Source organism: Aulonocara stuartgranti, assembly GCF_965226115.1.
Source record: "Aulonocara stuartgranti genome assembly, chromosome: 23".
In the NCBI taxonomy this organism is placed as follows: Eukaryota; Metazoa; Chordata; class Actinopteri; order Cichliformes; family Cichlidae; genus Aulonocara; species Aulonocara stuartgranti.
The window spans coordinates 39,654,379-39,673,562 of NC_138958.1; the positions used below are offsets into that span (position 1 = coordinate 39,654,379).

Here is a 19,184-nt window from a genome sequence, read left to right on the forward strand (position 1 = left end):
CACGGAGGGAAATGACTCTCCGGGGAATGAAAACCAGGAGGATGGGTCGGAGAGAAAAACAGGATTCTGCCTCTGTATGAGGCAAAAGCAAAACAGAGGTGCTGACGGCTTCCTCCATCCAGACCCGGTGGGAGCGCTTATCCAGTTTTGCGTTGTGAGATAAGAAGGGGATTTATTTATTCAGGTTGATAGCCCTGGCACACTTTGAATGATAAAGGGTGTGTGCGCGTATGTGTGTGTTTGGGTGCTGTGTGTTCATCCACTTTCAGCATGCCAGTCAGGATTAAAGGTCATGGTCTATAGGACAAATGTGTGTATATTAGAATCCATAAATGAGGGGTGTGAGTTTCTTCATTTTCTTATGCCTTTGTCTGGAGACTTGTTCCTGTTTCGTGCACCTGAGAGCAGCGATCAAACACATTTCCATTTAAGCACATGGAAAACATGAGAACAGGGGGAGTGGGTGGGTGGGTGGGGGAGCTCAGATCAAACGCGAAGGCCAGAATATTTTCATCCATTGTCTTCCAAAGAAAACCACATCTAAAGTGGGAATAAACGGAAAGGGAGCCCTTTGTTGTGGTTATCCTCCTGGTGGTTAAAAGGAAGGTGTTGGGTTCACTGTGCAATGGATCTGATGTTATTTCAGTCAGAAAAGACATCTGTTCAACTGTAAGTCACGTCCGTGCTAACTTCCCTGGTGCAGATGCTTCCCTGCGCGGTGATTTATTTGTCTCACATGGCGAGTGTTTTGGGCCGGCGAGGTTCTGAGCGGTTCTGTTGGCGCAGCTGACGCGGAGCCACGGGGAGAGCTGGCCTTCGGGAAATACTTTCTTTTGGTTTTAGGAGATGTTGCGTTTGGCTCGTGCACCACATCTACATACGGTTAAGAGGAGAGCTGCTTTTGAACCACAGAACTGCAAGCCTGAGAAAAGTTTTCAGTGAATTAATTCTTCCTCTGCGCTCCCTCTTTCGCAATCTTTAGTTCTGAATTGGCTGTCCAGATGTGGAGCTTGACTCAACACTGACATCCCAAAATATGCAGTTGGCTGAGATTTGTTCCACTACCGCATGCAGACACAGGCTGTCCCTATTTTTATTCTGAACATTACTTCACATGGTCCCCCCAAGATATTTGACTTCACTGAAAATTTTAAAAGCAACCAAATGAACCTTTAAGTAATACTTGTGGGTCAGGATACTATTTGGGCAACATCATGGGAAACACAGGATGTAGAAAGACAAGCGAAGTCTAAACAAGGGGCTTTGTTTTTAATCTAACAGTGGTAGATGCTGGGTTCAAATCTCTGTGGAGGTTTCTCTCTGGGCCTGCGTGATCTCCCGGTACTCCGGCTTCCTCCCACAGTCCAAACACATGCAATGTTGGGTTAACTGGTGATGCTAAATTGGCTGTAGGCATCAATGTGAGTGTGACTGATGTCTCTCTCTCTTTGTAAGCTTTGCAAAAGACTGGTAACCTTTCCAGGGTGTACCCAGCCTCTTGTGCTATAACAGCTGAGAAGGGCTCCTTAACTCGGTAAGCAGAAAATGATGGATGGATGGATTTGCAAGAATAATTTGAATGTGAATTTTTCTAAATTAATTCAATGAGAAATGTAATTCATTTAATTCATTTGGCCCAACAACAACATCCAGGACTAAACATCAAGCCATTTAAGAAGTTGCTGCAGTTCCTCAAATGGCCACTTGAGGCTGGCTCCAAAAGTTAGTCAAATAATGAACGCTCCGGTGTTTTCTCCCTTTATGACAAATGCAATTGGTGGGTCAGTGTTTATATAAATTACCTGCTTAGGTCTAAAAGCCTTTGCAAGAAAAAAAAAAGACATGTAATCGAATGAAATGAAAACATTTGCAAAACTTTTTAGGCATCCGGTGAGTAAAGTTAGGTGTAATTACAGGTTTGGCTGTTTCAAGTGACAGCCCAGCAAACATGGTTGAGACCCAGACATTATATCTCTGGTCAAACTGTTTGAAAAATTGAACCGATCTGGACAGATGAAAACGTTTGTACGTAGACTAGATGTCTAGTAGGATTGTCTCTTACCAAGTGACAAGTTACTGCAAAGGATTTAAATGCATCTGTCATTGATTTCTTGTGACAATGGCTAATGTAATGGTTATTAAGATAAGGTAAGATAAGATAAGATAACCTTTATTAGTCCCACACGTGGGAAATTTGTTTTGTCACAGCAGGAAGTGGACAGTGCAAAAGTTATGAGGCAAAAATTAGAATACAATAAGAATAAATACAGTACACAACTGTACAGAATAGAATAAAATAAAATACTATATACAGTAGAATAAAATAAAATAAATATACACGGCTGTGAACAGCTGTGAATAGAGACAGACTCGTATTTCCAGATTTGCATCTAGAATTATGCCTCATTTGTTTGAATGGTGAACTTGACATGTGAGACTGTTACAAATTTGACTCCTCTGTCCACAGTGTCAGCATCATAACCACAGGGAATGGACTGGTTAAGTTTGAAGTCAATTAGTGCAGTAGGCTGAAAAAGAACAGGGCTTGAAAGTGTGAGATCTCAAGTTAGTGTCACCATCGAGCACAAACAATTCTTTAGGACAAATCTTCTCTTGCTGTAAAGTCTAACAAAGACATCAAGGCAATACTGAAGATGTACCTCGAATTGACATCTTCGTATGTCCTCAGCGTTTACGGTCAGAGGTAGGAAACTCCAGGCTGGGAACCGCATAAAGGTCTGTCTGCCAGCGCCATGGGTGGCCCCACGGGACCCTTAGAGCCTGAATGACAAAACAAATTTCACAATAGCATCAAGTGGAAAAAAAGAGATCAGAGAGCCTCCATCAGGGATGTCTGGGGATACATTATGGGGGGGGGGGGGGGGGGGGGGGAGAGTAAAGGTGTGGCACTGCAGGTCAAGCCACTACTTCCCTCTTTCCTCCTCTGGGAGAGACCCCAGTGTCTCTTACAACAGGAAGAGACTGAAGGTCAAAGCACAGACCCATTGTCTTCCTGCCTGTGTGACAGACGTCTGTCTATTTTGCTTTATTATCTCTGCCTCAAACATGCTTAAACAGACACCTTTGCATATGAGGTAACAAAGAAACATGTATTTTATACATGAAGAACATGAAAACCTCTAAGTGCTCAGCAACTATGCGCTTTAATGGCAACAAGTGGCTGCAGTTACTTAGAGTACATTTTTAAATTTCAACTTTTTATGTTTTACTTCCTGTGAGCTGAAAAGCCTTGCAGCTTTGTTGCAATTTTAAATATAGGCTGTGATGCCCAATATTAATCTGTACTTGTGCTAATATATCAAACATTTGATGAGATATGTGTGCACATGTGGACACAAGAAACAAGGGCACAAGAAATGTGCTAGGTACCCACTCTAGGAGGATGTCCTGCTGGGGATGTAAAATCTGCCCTGTATAGCACAATTCTGGCAGCTGATAAGCCTCCAATGTATTGGTAAATGGGCTGGTTCTTATATAGCACTTTTATACTCTACTAGAGTGCTCAAAGCACTTTATTCGATATGCCTCATTCACCCATTCATAGAAGTACTTTTTAACCACAAACACATACTCGGGGTTCAGTATCCTGCCCAGTGCTAGCATGCAGATTGGAGTAGCCGGGGATTAAACCACCAACCTTTGGATTAGTAGATGTCCTGCTGCAGTACGTCTTGAACCACAGCTTCACCAGTGGACATATTACTCAGGCTGTTCCTGTGGTTCATGTTCTGTTTTCTTACCCATCCAAATTAAAGTGCATAATCCTAGCTATGGTGGCTGCTGAAGGACAAACCACTTTAGCATTGCTCATCTGTTGTGTGTGTATGTATGGAACGCCAGGACTGCCATAATGAATTAATTAAATACACCATTAAATAATTAATTAAATGTGTCAATAATTAATTAATTACATATATCATAACTATTTATTTAATTAATTAATTCCAATTTTAATTAATTATTGCCACATTTAATTAATTATTTAATGGTGTATTTAATTAATTCATTATGGCAGTCCTGGCGTTCCATATGTATGCTGTTACTCTGCTGTTTGCCTCAGAAATATGCCAGGTGTCCACGTCTATTTATTCAAGAGGAATCTGTAAACCGTGTGAGTTCAGTACAAGTCAATGTTTTTTGCCACCACTGGTTGCAATTAGCCTCTGTTAGCTGGTATTAGCTTTTGCTAACTTCTGTTAGCTAGCGTTAGTGAAACTTTCTTTAAAAAGGAGCTAACACTGTTGAACTTGGTGAATAAACTCATACAATGAGAGAATATAATCAAAATGTTTATGGTAAATAATTGCTACAGTATTGTGTGTGTGTGTGTGTGTGTGTGTGTGTGTGTGTGTGTGTGTGTGTGTGTGTGTGTGTGTGTGTGTGTACAAGATCTGGATAAAATCAGAAAATGGACAAACTACAGACAATGACAGACCAGCAGGTTTACAGGCAGGCAGGAACTTATTGGACTGAAAGGAAGCAGGGGCTGGTGGCATGCAGTCTGACAAGTAGACAGAGCTACACCCCTCCAGCCACCATCACTTCTCAGTCTATTATCTTGCCTCCATAATGCCCTCAGCTAACTTCATAGGCATTTCCTCAGTGTGAAAGACACACGTGGCCTCTTTGATAAGATAAACGGCAGAAAATAAAGGCACGGCAAACCGAAAACCCTTTTTGCTTCTCCAGCCAAACAATCCAAATGTCTATTTCAGTAGATAAGGTCGCACAGACAGACCGCCACACCCCTGAAACCTCAGAGACGCACACTTGTCCCTTTGTGCCCCGATAAAGGAGTCCGGTGGATGCATGTAATCAGCATATTATTGATAGTCTTAATAAGAAAGGCTCTGAGTCACTGAAGCCATTAGCCTGGATAAAAGAGGCTTAATTGTTTTGTGTGTGTGCACGCCGGTACTTGTGTATGTGTGTCTTAGGGTGTGCACACGTTCCCGGGCTAAGATCAGGCTAATTAAATCCATTTCCTTCGTTTAGAAGTTTTTTTCACTCTTAATTAAGAGGGTTAATCATGGGTCTGGACAGAGGTGGCGTGCATGTTTGCGTGCACGCACGTTCTCCACACCATGGCTGGCTGTAAACGGTGCAATCTGTATGAGAGGAATATAATAACACAATGAGTATTCATGGATTAAATTAAACAGCCTTTGATATTTATCTGCATTCAAAAAAAGGAGCGAATATTTTAGGTCAGATAGGATCTAGTAAATGATAGAGTCGTCTGCCTTGAATTTCAAAAGCTGAGTGTAATAACACATCACAATCTCTTTGATAATGGTCCCCTGTGTCTGTCTTTGTTAAATGAAAAAAACAACAACACCATCACAGCTCCAGTTGAAAATAACAGCAGTTTTCTTGTCTCAAGGAGGAATCAGCACGCTGTGGTTTCTTGTCAAAACCATCAACCAACAGGTCTGGTGTTAATACCAACTTCTGTCATCACCACCAATGTGTGCTATGAGAGGACGTCTGCAGCATACCAATGGTGTGGAACAATATTCCCCAGCACGCTCCATCTACAGCAATAATATCGTTATGGCTGCCAGACATGAGAGGACTCTCCCTGCCTGCCACTGGACACACACCATTACTTTTGATGGCCCGCGTGTATGTGTGTGTACATGAGAGTAAAAGTGGCCGTGTGCTCTGAGTGTCTGTGTGTGTGAGTGGGTGTGTGTGCACTTGTGCCCTTAGGGTCACACATCCTGTTGGGGAAAACGGCTGATTCAGGACTCTCAACCATTGTGCTTGTCAACTTGAGTCCGTGCCTCTATAACCGTTAGACATCTGTGGGTGGGCAACCATCTTCAGTATGATGATGATGATCTGATGTGGCCATAACAACACGTTAACACGTTTTACACTCTGTTGACTCCTCCAAAAGCTGCAGGCTTGTTTTTTTGGGGTGAGTTTGTAAAAAACACACTTGTCTTTTCAGCCCGCATGTGGAATTTAGATTGTAATGGAGAAAAGAGCCCCATGCCGGCTAAATGAAACGTGGTAGATGTGCCGATTTACCAGAATGAAATAAAGCATCAAATGACTTCAGTTTATATTAGAAGCGTGGATGTAGCTAGGGTTCAGTTTTATTTGCCACCTGCGAACGGGAGGCTCAGCTCCACCTGTTACTTTGCGGTGTGTTGACTTTAACTTTATTTAAACTTTAGATTCAACTAAAAATAGTACAAAGATAACATTAAAATCACAATCCAGCGTCTGTGAAGCTGCACACACTCGTTCACACACACATTAGGCACTAACTAACCATTGATATGTGATCAGCCAATCACACGGCACCAGCTCAATGCATTTAGGTATGTAGACGTGGTCAAGGCGATCTTCTGAAGTTTGACCTGAAGATCAAATTGGGGAAGAAAGAGGAAAGAAATAATTCCCTGGTCTAATGAGTCTGGAGTTCTGCTTCTGGTAGAGACAGAATTTGGCATAAACACTCTGAATCCGTCCTGCCTCGTATAAATGGATCAGGCTGCTGGTGGTATAATGGTGTGGGGATACATTTAATCACCACAGCCTACCTGAGAACTGTTGCTGACCATGTCTATGTCCACAGAGTGCCCATCTAATGATAGCAACAGACTAACACACCGTGTCACAAAGGTCACATCTCAAATTGGTTTCATGAGTTGGCTGTACTTAACTGGCCTCCACAGTCACCAGATCTCAATCCAACAGAGAACCTCTGGGCTGTGGTGGAACGGGAGATTCTCATCATCGATATGAAGGCAACCAATCTGAAGCAGCTGTGTGATGCAATCTTGTTGATGTGACCCAAATCTCTGAAAAATGTTTCCATCACCTTGCTCAGTCTATACCACAAAAGAATTAAGGCAATTCTGATTTGCACTCTCTGACTAATAAGGTGGCTGGTGATTGCAATGCCTTGCTTTTTGAGGCCAAGCTACATTCCACAGGTATCACACCAGTAAGGCTCAATAGAAATTCCAGGTGCAAATCTGTTGTGTCTGCAGTCCTAAAAAAACTTTTAGCACACAGTGTTGTTTTAAAAAAAAGAAAAAGAGGTGGTTCAGCTCAGAAGGAAATTCTTTAAAAACACAATTCTGTTATCAAAGTCAAAAATGAACGCATTTAAGAATAAAAGTTTAGATTTAACAGTGAATATGTAGGCTCAGATTACATTTCACATACATCCAAAATCTATGCCTGTACCTGAGACTTTAAGTAGAGACAAACCCAATTCTACAAAGTGTTTTAGCTTATTTCAGCACCCGTGGTTTAAGTTTAGTCTAGCTCTAAATGGACTAAACAACAGAATGCAATCAGCATTTATGACTTAAAGAAGAGTATTTTTCTCTCACGCTGGCAGAGACTAAAAAGTAGAGTGAATATTAAAATAAAGCTAATGTGTCTTCTGGATGCGAGCTGCTAAGAAAATGTCAATCTCACTTTTCACATTCCCTCCAAATGGGCAAAAGTATTAGTTGCTATTTCCATTATGAAAAAGGCAAATATGTTTACCAGTGAATGCAAAGCCAATTGTGCGTCCTCAGACTGCAAAAGTAAGCCATTCTGTTGGAACATGTGGCCACTGGTTTCCTGTTCTCGCTTCTTTGTTCTCTAGCTTCGTGTCTAGTGTGTTAGTGTCCATCACTGTGCCTCAGAGTGTGCATGCTTGTCGCTGTCATGCGTCCTGCTGGTGCATCGTTAGGTATGGCTTTTTATTAGCCTCTGGTGTGCTGGAGCTGGGGAGGGTGGGGGCGGTCAGCATCGCTCTGGCAGTAAACTAGCACAGCCGTCAGCCCTGCACATAGGAACAAACACCCCATTAAACCAAGGCCTTCACATATTACTGTAATAAAAGCCCCTGCTCTCGCCTTTATGGGCTTTTTAATTATGTCTATTCGTCTTCCCGGGCTTGTGAGCAACAGTTCATGATGAGCCCCATTTCATGAATACTCCACCACTTGCACAAAGCTGGAGGGGGGTGAATTAAAGGGGACACACACACACACAAAACAAAAAACATGAAAATGGCCCGAGTCTGAAAATATGACTATTGCTCCTGGAATGGTACTTTTTATTTTACCTCGCAGTGTGTTGTCAGTGCAGCTACTTTTACCATTTTTTTCCCCCTCCAGAGTTCTTTGTTTTAGATGTGGATTATTACAAAGATGGAAAAATCTCAAGCAGCTCAAGTGAATTGCATGGCAGCTTGGTAGTAATGGCGTGTATTAAATTAGCTCCCAGAGAACAGGGCAGCGGCTGGACAAGCTTGGAGGAAAAAAAATAAAAAATAAAAAATGAACCAACCAAATCATCCCTGCATGAATTTAGCAAAAAGAGTCTGCACCCAGGCTCATTTTATACCTCGAGTACTTTTTCTTTGGTGCGCTTTTACATTCTAGTTTGTTCAAAATCATATTGGATTTACAATAAAGGTCGGGCAGTGGCCACACCCGCCCTGCGCCATATGAAAACTCTGAATCACATACAGTAATGTGTTCACACCTTGAAGCAGGCTCAACGTAAGACCCTGCCTGGTATTAAAGGATACCGATTGATAGAGTAATATAAAACATGTTGTGTTAACAGTGTACATTTTATGGCCAAGTCATTTTCTCGCAAGGCTGGCCACTCCAGCACAGCCCCTTAACCACAAGAGTACCTAAGCATGCAAGCATCACTGTGGATGCCACCAAGCAGAAGTGAAAGCAGAAAAAGTTCAGCTGTGGAGAACCTTGATAACCCCCCCATGTTCGAATTTGGAATTTATATCCATTGCATAATGAACTTTGGTTAAATAGACCTCTGGTCCTTGATCTATACTTAAAGGGAGGAAAACAAAGATCGAGGCATGGGTATGAATGCTTTATTTTCTTAAATCAGGTGCAAACAGAGTATCCAGTGGGTTTGCAAGGGCTGCTGCAAATCACAGTGCTGGTGAAAACTAACACCACAGCAAGCGCCATCCAGATTCCACACAGCAGGGCTACTGCTGAAAACAAGGCTGAAAAAGGGAGGATGAGGACAGAAGACAAATATTACCACTTCTATTAGCAGTTGAGAGAAAACTCAAGGGAGTGGGAACAAAGTCAAGTCAGAGTGTTTTTTTTTAAAACCCCTTGAGTTGTTTTGTGGGTGTCTAACCAGCTCGAGTGACTTCTTGTGTCTGCTGCAGAGAAACTGGTTCTGGAGGAAGCTCAAGCGGCTCAGTCGACCCCTCTTCCACAACGTTCTCCTCCAGCAGGATGGGGCCAAGAGCAGCCGTCCCCTCCCACCGCAGAGCTGCATAAAAATAAGCAAATCCAATATGGGCTGGAAGGGAAACAACAATCTTCTTAGTGCATTTAGCCAGCTGAGTAAACCATTCCCGACACGACTGATTGGTTGGACAATTAAAGGGATTAACTCAAAATCAATCCACCACATAAATGGCATGTGTGCCAAATGAGTGCAAGCAAGCTCGTCTAAACACGGGTGGAACCTCTGCTTGTGTAGGTTTGTGGCTGATTGCATTATACTCCATATGAATGCATTTAAACTAAATACAAAAAAGTACTTCTAAAATATGTATGTTTGCTACTTTTATGGCATTTTAGACAGCCTTGTATCAGCTAGTCACAGCCCCTTAACAAAAAACACCTTTTTAAAATAATGTTTGCCAAAATTAAATCAACAGATTCTGCATATGCAAATGCTTTTCATAATGAAAGTGGTTAGAATAGCATAATTCCCCCCCACTGGGCCGGCATCACATGTTCAGGACCTGTCCCAGGTTGTCATGTAGCGTCGCTTCTGCAAACTGTACCATCATTTGCTGCAAGGCTTCTTTTCCATCTCTGCGTGCCGCAGCTGGTCTCACAGCAGCTACACACCTTATTGTCTCCACCTGATGCCACCCATCTGTCCAGAGCCGAAAATGCATTGTTAGGAGGAAGCGCAGCAAAGCTTTGCATTAGCATTAGAGCCATGGCAACGAATCTGAAGGCAAACACCTGTACAGTAGAGCAATCTTTGTGTAAACTGACCTCTTGGCTTCAGACAGGAATGAGCAGGCTTTGTGCTCCGAGTCGACGGGTGCAGAGACTGGCGTTGCTTTCAGCTGACATGTGATGTAGAGCTATGAGAAAGTTAAACGACATGGAAATGTATTAGTGTTCAGAATGGATGTGCTATTGCTGTGCAAAATATGACAAACTGCATCAGTAATCCTGACAGGTATGGAGAGCCAAAACTGCCATAATTTAAAAAAAACAAAAAAAAACTATTTGACTCAAAACAAATATGCCATTAAATGGACCAAGAAGTTAAACAAAAACCCCTTTAATCACACAATTTAGTGATTTATTTACTTCAGTACTCGTGGGCAATATACAGTAGCTTGCAAAAGTATTCGGCCCCCTTGAACTTTTCCACATTTTGTCACATTACAGCCACAAACATGAATCAATTTTATTGGAATTCCACGTTAAAGACTAACAAAAAGTGGTGCACACGTGAGAAGTGGAACGAAAATCATACATGATTCCAAACATTTTTTTACAAATAACTGCAAAGTGGGGTGTGCATAATTATTCAGCCCCCTTTGGTCTGAGTGCAGTCAGTTGCACATAGACATTGCCTGATGAGTGTTATAGACTAAATAGAGTGCACCTGTGTGTAATCTAATATCAGTAGAAATACAGCTGCTCTGTGATGGCCTCAGAGGTTGTCTAAGAGAATATTGGGAGCAACAACACCATGAAGTCATAAAGTTATTGAGAAATTTAAAGCAGGCTTAGGCTGCAAAAAGATTTCCCAAGCCTTGAACATCCCACGGAGCACTGTTCAAGCGATCATTCAGAGATGGAAGGAGTATGGCACAAGTGTAAACCTACCAAGACAAGGCCGTCCACCTAAACTCACAGGCCGAACAAGGAGAGCGCTGATCAGAAATGCAGCCAAGAGGCCCATGGTGACTCTGGACGAGCTGCAGAGATCTACAGCTCAGGTGGGGAATCTTTCCATAGGACAACTATTAGTCGTGCACTGCACAAAGTTGGCCTTTATGGAAGAGTGGCAAGAAGAAAGCCATTGTTAACAGAAAACCATAAGAAGTCCCGTTTGCAGTTTGCCACAAGCCATGTGGGGGACACAGCAAACATGTGGAAGAAGGTGCTCTGGTCAGATGAGACCAAAATGGAACTTTTTGTTCAAAATGCAAAACGCTATGTGTGGAAAACTAACACTGCACATCACTCTGAACACACCATCCCCACTGTCAAATATGGGGATGCCAGCATCATGCTCTGGGGGGGCTTCTCTTCAGCAGGGACAGGAAGCTGGTCAGAGTTGATGGGAAGATGGATGGAGCTAAATACAGGGCAATCTTGGAAGAAAACCTCTTTGAGTCTGCAAAAGACTTGAGACTGGGGCGGAGGTTCACCTTCCAGCAGGACAACGACCCTAAACATAAAGCCAGGGCAACAATGGCATGGTTTAAAACAAAACATATCCATGTGTTAGAATGGCCCCGTCAAAGTCCAGATCTAAATCCAATCGAGGATCTGTGGCAAGATCTGAAAACTGCTGTTCATCTAATCTGACTGAGCTGGAGCTGTTTTGCAAAGAAGAATGGGCAAGGATTTCAGTCTGTAGATGTGCAAAGCTGGTAGAGACAGACCCTAAAGGACTGGCAGCTGTAATTGCAGCAAAAGGTGGTTCTACAAAGTATTGACTCAGGGGGCTGAATAATTACGCACACCCCACTTTGCAGTTATTTATTTGTAAAAAATAAATAAATAAATAAATGTTTGGAGTCATGTATGATTTTCGTTCCACTTCTGTACACCACTTTGTGTTGGTCTTTCACGTGGAATTCCAATAAAATTGATTCATGTTTGTGGCTGTAATGTGACAAAATGTGGAAAAGTTCAAGGGGGCCGAATACTTTTGCAAGCCACTGTACATTCCTACCTTCACTTATGATAACGGGATCTGGGTAGTAACCAAAAGAAGGAGACTATGGATACAAATTGCAGAAATAAACTTGTTCTAAAAGGGTGGTCAGGTCTCTCCTTTAGACATTTGATGAGTTTTGTCATTCAGGAGGAGATTAGGGTAGAGTTTATACTTCTCCATATCAAAAAGGAGCTAGTTCAAAAAAGTTCAGGCATCTGGAAACTACCCAGATGAGGCGTTTTGAGTTTGTAACCCTGGGATCAGGCCCCGTGGCAGACCCAGGACCTGCTGGACAGATTATATCTCTAGAATTACTTGGGAATACCTCATCGTTCCCCCAGAAGAGCCCGTGTATACAGAAGCACATGAGAAATGTAGAAGGAAGAAATGTAGGAAACGAGAATTCTGAAATAAACCTTCAAAACAATTAAAAATAATATAATTATAATTACTTCCTATTGCATTTCCTGTCTAACAAAATAAAACTGTAATTATTTAAATATAAATGGAAAATTCTAAAGATACAAAAAGGAAGAGACGGGTAAATAAAATGAAAACTTGATTTAAAATTCATAAAATTAAAGCAAATACAAATAAATACGAAACATAATTCATATAAGCTTTCCTCCAACACTGTGGTGCATTTCATAACGAATAATTTCTTTATAACCTTTTAATTTTGGCACTCTGTCCTCCACAGCCCGGTGTTTTCACAAACAACGTTAGCCCGTTTCGCATTAGCACATCAATAGCAACGGTTTTAGGCTCTTATGGATTCAAAGTGGCTTGCTGCATTTGGGAGGTAACGGTTTCTAAATGGCAAACTGATCAAACTTAATGTAATGTTACGATCCAACGCTGACGTAAAAGGCACACAAGAAAAGCTTTTCTGGAGTTGATACTGGCTCATATTTATGGCAGGGATCCTAAACCTATAAAATGGTTATCAATGGTTACCACAAAGGGCATTCATTTCCTCCATTTCCACACAAAGCTTCTGAGGATACTGTAGCCTTGAAACAACACTTTCAAAACACATATTAGGTGTCGGCTTGCTATATATAAAAACTAACAGAAGGCAAGGAGAAAAAAGTAAAGTGGTTAAACTAACACCTCAGGTGCTGCAAATCGCACCTCTCTATAGTAGCTTCAGGATACGTGATCAGTAGTTTCAAAACTGCATAAACATCTTTATACTACTTACAGTCTTCCTGTCGTCTTGGTGGAACCTGAAGGCCTTCAGCTGGAAGTGGAGTTTATCCTCGTGGCTCCTCGGCATGAAGTAAGACTTGGATCCCGTCAGCTTAGTGTCAGTTAAACATCTCATGTTTGGAAAAAAAGAACAGGTGTGAGTTTTACATGCATAAATCTGCTGATTATATGAACCATTTGTTACACAACTGTAACCCTAACAGTAAGTCTTGATTATTATGTCTAGCGGACTCTTTGAAACAAAGACAGGCAGTGACGTATTTAGTGTCACTTTAAGGTACAGTATTCCACAGACGATCCACAGCTTCTCACCCGTGGTTGTTAATGAGGCTGTATCTGGGTTGCGAGTATGGATCTGGGTTCGCAGTGGCCACGCAGCTGTCCACGTAGACCCTCAGAGGTACGTGGTTACCCCTGAGGACCGCCGCCTCAATGTGCATCACGTCATTCAGGAAATAAACGCTGGAAGGCCTCTGCGACTGCCAGTCCTCTAATCAAATACAGAGGAAAAAAGTATGAGTGTAATGCTGGGGCCATCAATCCGATTAGATGAAACTAAAATGATGCCCGTGGGAGAGAGTGTGGCACTGTTTCAGCAGACAGTAGGATATCGGTACTGGAACAGTAAGAGAAAAATACTTTAAAGAGGACAATAAATGAATCATTAACCTGAGTAGGAAACACAAATGAGGTCTGTGCCTTTAAAAACTAGTTTAAAACTTTCATAATTTCCTTTATAACTGCATCCAGTCCAAACAGGGTTATAGTAAGTAAATCAGAGCTGGAGTACGGTTCTGCTCATATGATGACGATGATGAACACCAGTGTGGTGCGGTGCCTGTCTGCAGCGCATAGCTTAGAATTAATTAGAAAACACACAATCAGCAGTATATTGATCACTCCATTGTGCGAGTGACCCCGTCGGGTCAGCTGCGAACTACGAGGCATGTAATTTCAGCTCATCACCATGCAAAAGTTTCACTCCTGTTTATCAAGCCGGTGTTTAGCATCTTTAACAGTCGCGACGAAGACCGCGAGGCCTCAAGTGATTGCAATTACGCCTGTCGCCGGGGAAATTAGCCAGACCGGCTGGTGCACATCAAAAGTTTCTCTTCCCCTCAGAACATAAGCTCCAAGTTTGTCATTTCTGACCTGCCCTCACCTGTCATGAGATGCAGGGAGAAGTGCAGCCGCTGTTCCACTTGCATGAGGGACGCAAACGGCTTCGAGGTGGGTCTCAAGGCATCGCTGTTTACGTAATGCCTCCTGTGAAGACAATTACAGGAAGGAGGGGCGTTTCACTCAAGAGAGCCCCATCAAGGATGAAGAATATTCACGCCACGGACAGAAAGATAGGAGTTAAACATCTGCAGGTAAACATACCTATAAAAAAAGGGGTTTGTGCATGGCTCACCAAGGCGAGTTTAGGGGCATTTTTAGTACTATATACTGTAGGATGAACTTTAAACCAGTTTAAGCTACAGTTCTCCGTTACTGGTGTGAGACATCATGCATCCTGACACCTATAGATGGTAATACTGACACGGTGCTACAGATTCATAAGCCCTGGAGGTAACTCTGTACAACCTGTGCTAACAGCTAGATTTGTATACTCTAGGAAATTTGGACGACCATCAGGCTCAGGGAAGTGAAAGTAATGAGAAAGGAGGGTGAATTCCTCTTGGTACAAAAGGTCTAATGATTGCATAAATGTCAGTTGAAAAAGATAAATATCTTTATGTTTCAATCATGTGGTACAACTTTTATTGAATATAATATGATTCCTGCCTCTTTCCCCTCACCCCGAACCAGTTGCTACAGATGGCTGCCCTTCCTTAAAGCTAGTACTTCTGGAGGTTACTTCCTGGTAAAAGGGAGTTTTCCTTCCCACTGTAGCAAAGTGCTTGCGCATAGAGGGTTGCCTAATTGTTGAGGTTTTCTCTCCATTACTGCATGGTCTTTACCTGACAATATAAAGCATCTTGGTGTTGTCATTTGCTGCTATACAAATAAAAATGAATTAAACTGAATATTTAGAGAAAAAAAAAATGGCACTTGTGCATAGCTGCCTTAGGTTTGGTCTCTCCTATCCATCCATCCCCTCCAGCAACAGAGAGAAGGCAAAATGCTGAACTCATAGCTTCTGACATCACATTGATTACATTTATCCTTTTACAGACATTTAGAATGAATCTCTAACGAGCATGGGGGGTAAACCACAAGGCGTTACCTTTTGTAGTGGCACTGAATTACCACTTCAACAGGGTTGGTCTTTAAAATGAAAGTGTTGCTAATCGGAGTCGGAGAGTACATCAGAGTAAATGTGTAGATGATGGCTTCTTCAGTCATCTGAAGAAAGTATTAAACAGTTAAGAGTGAAGTGAAATGCACAATAGTAAATAGGCCTGAGAAAACGGAGCGCCACACACCGTCACTGTGCTGCCGCAGCCCTCCAGCTCTGTTTGAAACCCCAGGACGAGTTTCTCAGTGTCTACCGCAGCACAGTCTCCTAAGGTCAGATCACTCGGACGGATCAACTGACCGTTTCCTAAGAACAAAGCGGAGAAGGCGCAGCTTAAATCGAGACCATTACCTGAGGCCATTTTATTCTTCAGTCAATAACACTCACGAGGAGTGGAGGTTCAGCCACAGGACAAACAGAAAAGTTTCTTAATGCACTGCTGTAAAATCAGCATTCGAGCACCCGACAGACAAGCCGAATGCCCCTTCACAGAGTGAAGAAATAAGAGGAAACGTAATATTGATCACCGAGACCATTGTCTGTGCCATTTGCAGTAATCAGCAGTGAGTATCCCATCTTCACTGTTCCATTCAATTTTCCAATTTGGGCCTCTAATCTAAACCTTTCCTTTTTAGACATCAGAGCAGAAGGTATGTTAAGTGGACCTGTGCCGGTGCCACTGCGGATAAAAAAAAAAAAACCCCTGCAAATCCGATCAATTTAAACAAATAATGGGCAGCCATTACCTAGGAAGTTTCGCTTGACCTCAATGGTGACCTTTACTTCGCCACAGTGCACCACTACACTGTCAGCTGGCACAGGAACCTGCTCCTCAAACTTCACTGGAACCTGGAATATCATCCGAATGGATTATATAGTTCAGAGAATTCAATAATTGCTATGTAGCTGTCCAAAAATAATAATTTTTTTTTTTTACACTACCTTTGATTTCTGCTTGACTGCTAGGTTTAGATCTGGGTCTTGTTCCTGCAATTGTGACAACTCTTGAGTTTGGACGGTCTCCCCCTGCTCCAGCTGGGAAGGTTTTTGCTTCCTGAGCTGGTGGCTCCTGACCCGGTAGCTGACAGGAAAGCCGGCCGGATCCTTTTGTTCCATCTCGCTCGAGTGACGTCCGGCTGTCTGCAGTGATCTTGGCAGCTGCGAGCTTGTTGTCACTTGTTCTTTTGGGATTTGGCTAAAAGTGTCATTGGTGCTGACGTTTAACCAATTTTGTGTAGCGAAGCAGAAGTTTCCAGCTAAGAAGAAAAGCAGAAAGCTGAACACAAACCCCAGCTCCATTAGAAGTTTTCACAAAACAAAACAGCACTGCTGTGCTTGTCTCTTCACCAGAAATCAGGTATAGGAACTTGGCACTGGCTCCACCTACTCCTAATGACTTGATTGGATTCCAGCCTGGAGTATTTCAGTATTGATTGCTGCGCTTGCTCCATTATACAGCACCAAATCACAACAGCAGCACCTCAAGGTGCTTTACTGTAAGATAAAGATCCTACAATAAAACAAAGAACACTCCAAATATCAGATAACTCTCTATGAACAAGCAGTTGGTGAAAGTGGGAAGGAAAAACACCCTATTAACAGGAAGTAACCTCTGGCAAAACCATCTGCCATGACAGGTTGGGGTGAGGGGGAGGCAGCACAATAATGTGTATATTTGTATTGTGGGGAAAAAGGCGGGGTTTGTGTTCATCTTTTTGCTTTTCTACTTTAGCTGCGCTACACAAAATTGGTTAAACGTTAGCACCAGTGACACTTTTAGCCAAATCCCAAAAGGGCAAATGCTGCCATCTGCTAAATGTCCAGCAATGAACAAAGACTTTTATAAACAGAAACAAGCCTGACCCCCTAACAGTAAGTGGCTTTCACGGCCCTCGTGAGGCAAATCAATCTACGCTCTCATGGAGTTTGAGCCCCCCGCCATCCCTCGTGTTTTGATGCTGCATGATCTTGAATGTCAAGGCGATGCGGTCAGCAGTTAGCAGAGTTCAGCAGAGATGCTCATAAAACTGAGATTTATGATCATCCACTGAGAGATTTCACAAATGTCACCACCGCCGCTACCAAATGTATGAGTGTGTGTGTGCTGGTCAGCGGCGTGTATGACGCGTAACAGGAAGCATGGGGTGTGTCTTGAGGCTGTGCCAGCAGGCATGTCAGTCTTGCAGATGCCCTGCTTTCTTCTTCACCTGTTTTCATTCGACCTGTCATAAATATCATCAATGGTTTATGGTCTGTTTAAGATCTAAAGTTTGATAGATAGATTGCCTTGCTCCATATCATTTATGGTCCCTTTAAAATCTTTCTAAACTTGGTAATGCAATGCAAACCCAACAACTTGTTACTGTCTTTCTAATTGCATTTTCTGTGCCTCAGAGGCATTTCCAAACCAACAAACAATATAAAGTCAAAACATTTTCAATAACAACACAACAGAAAATGTGAAGTATTTTGGAATACACCTTGAAGGATAACGTTTTCCTCAGAAAAATATGTTTTTTGCTGTGCCTTGCTGCACAGGCAGTCAGTCCATGAGTGTATTTCAGTCTATGCACACCTCCAAGATGCTTGTATTTGTTCACAGTGTGGATCAGTTTTCTGGTAATGAAAGTGGGCTGGGTTGATGGTTTCCTCCTAAAATCAACTGACATTTCCTTTGTCTTTGCGGTGTTGAGGATGAGATTTGCACTCTCACACCATTTAATAAAATGTTCAGTGGCGCATGTCTTTCCTCTCCATCATATAAGAGGCTTGCTAAATCTGGATCATCTGCATGCTTAATAAATGTCTGTTAGGAAAAGAGTTGGTATACAAAATAAACAAAAACAGAGATAAAACACAATCCTGAGGGCAATCAGCAGCAGCTCCTTGGAGTAGTGGTTTCAACATTCGCCTTACGTATGTGAGATCTTTGGGTAAAGAGTGGGCAGAGACACAAACCCAGCCTCAGGGAGTCACAAGCTAGTGTACTGCTAGTGCTGATCCCAGATACACTATCCAGGTCCCAAGCCTGGATAAATGGGAGCGTTGAGTCATGAATTGCACCTGGTGTAAAAAGCTGTGCCAAATCAAGCATGTGGATCTACTGTGGTGACTACCTTTAGTGGGGTTACACAGTGGTGCAGTGGTTGGCACTATCAAGAAGGTTCTAAGGAAAACTAGAAGTTATCACCTTATTCCAGATTGGGATGTTGGGAATTTTCTGCCTTTGAGTAAATGGATGGATGGAATTTAATGCTACTAAAGTTCCAATACCATCCCATATGTTGGACAGATAATGTGAATGCATTCATCCATCCGTCCATCCATCCATCCATTCATCCATCCATCCATCCATCCATCCATTCACTTCCACTTATCCTTTTTCAGGGTTGCAGGGGGTGCTGGAGCCTATCCCAGCTGTCATAGGGCGAGAGGCGGGGTACACCCTGGACAGGTCGCCAGTCTGTCGCAGGGCTAACACACCGGGACAGACAACCATTCACACTCACATTCACTCTTATGGGCAATTTAGATTTTTCAGTTAACCTATCCCCACAAAGTGCATGCATACAGTACATATTAAATGTACTGTATGTACTATTAAATCGTTATTTTACTTCAAAAAATGTTGGCTAACTTCATGTATTGGGTAGATTAACATGTACATGTAATATATCCTGGCCCCCAAACCTGCACAGGGTATCTACCCCAGTGCTAAAAGTGAGCGTGGTGCTCTTTTCATCCAAGGTGTTCCTTTTTCAGTCCAAATACA

The 19,184-nt window shown here is 42.5% G+C and overlaps 1 protein-coding gene across 2 annotated transcripts; it reads right to left on the reverse strand.

Annotated features, from left to right (window-relative positions):
- Positions 1-8,886: 8,886 nt before the first annotated feature.
- LOC309699672 (zona pellucida sperm-binding protein 3-like) lies at positions 8,887-16,821 on the reverse strand. 2 transcript variants are annotated; one of them, XM_082522792.1, is made up of 11 exons: positions 16,355-16,821; positions 16,159-16,261; positions 15,600-15,718; positions 15,401-15,519; positions 14,333-14,436; positions 13,483-13,660; positions 13,163-13,280; positions 10,047-10,138; positions 9,827-9,921; positions 9,166-9,303; positions 8,887-9,025 (listed from the first exon to the last, which is right to left on the reverse strand). In XM_082522792.1, exons 1-11 carry the CDS (start codon positions 16,709-16,711, stop codon positions 8,901-8,903), a joined length of 1,548 nt encoding a protein of 515 aa, XP_082378918.1. In that variant the 5' UTR covers positions 16,712-16,821; the 3' UTR covers positions 8,887-8,900. The 2 variants fall into 2 exon arrangements, with proteins under 2 accessions (XP_082378918.1, XP_082378917.1); XM_082522791.1 differs by having other exon boundaries at positions 9,166-9,333.
- Positions 16,822-19,184: the final 2,363 nt, after the last annotated feature.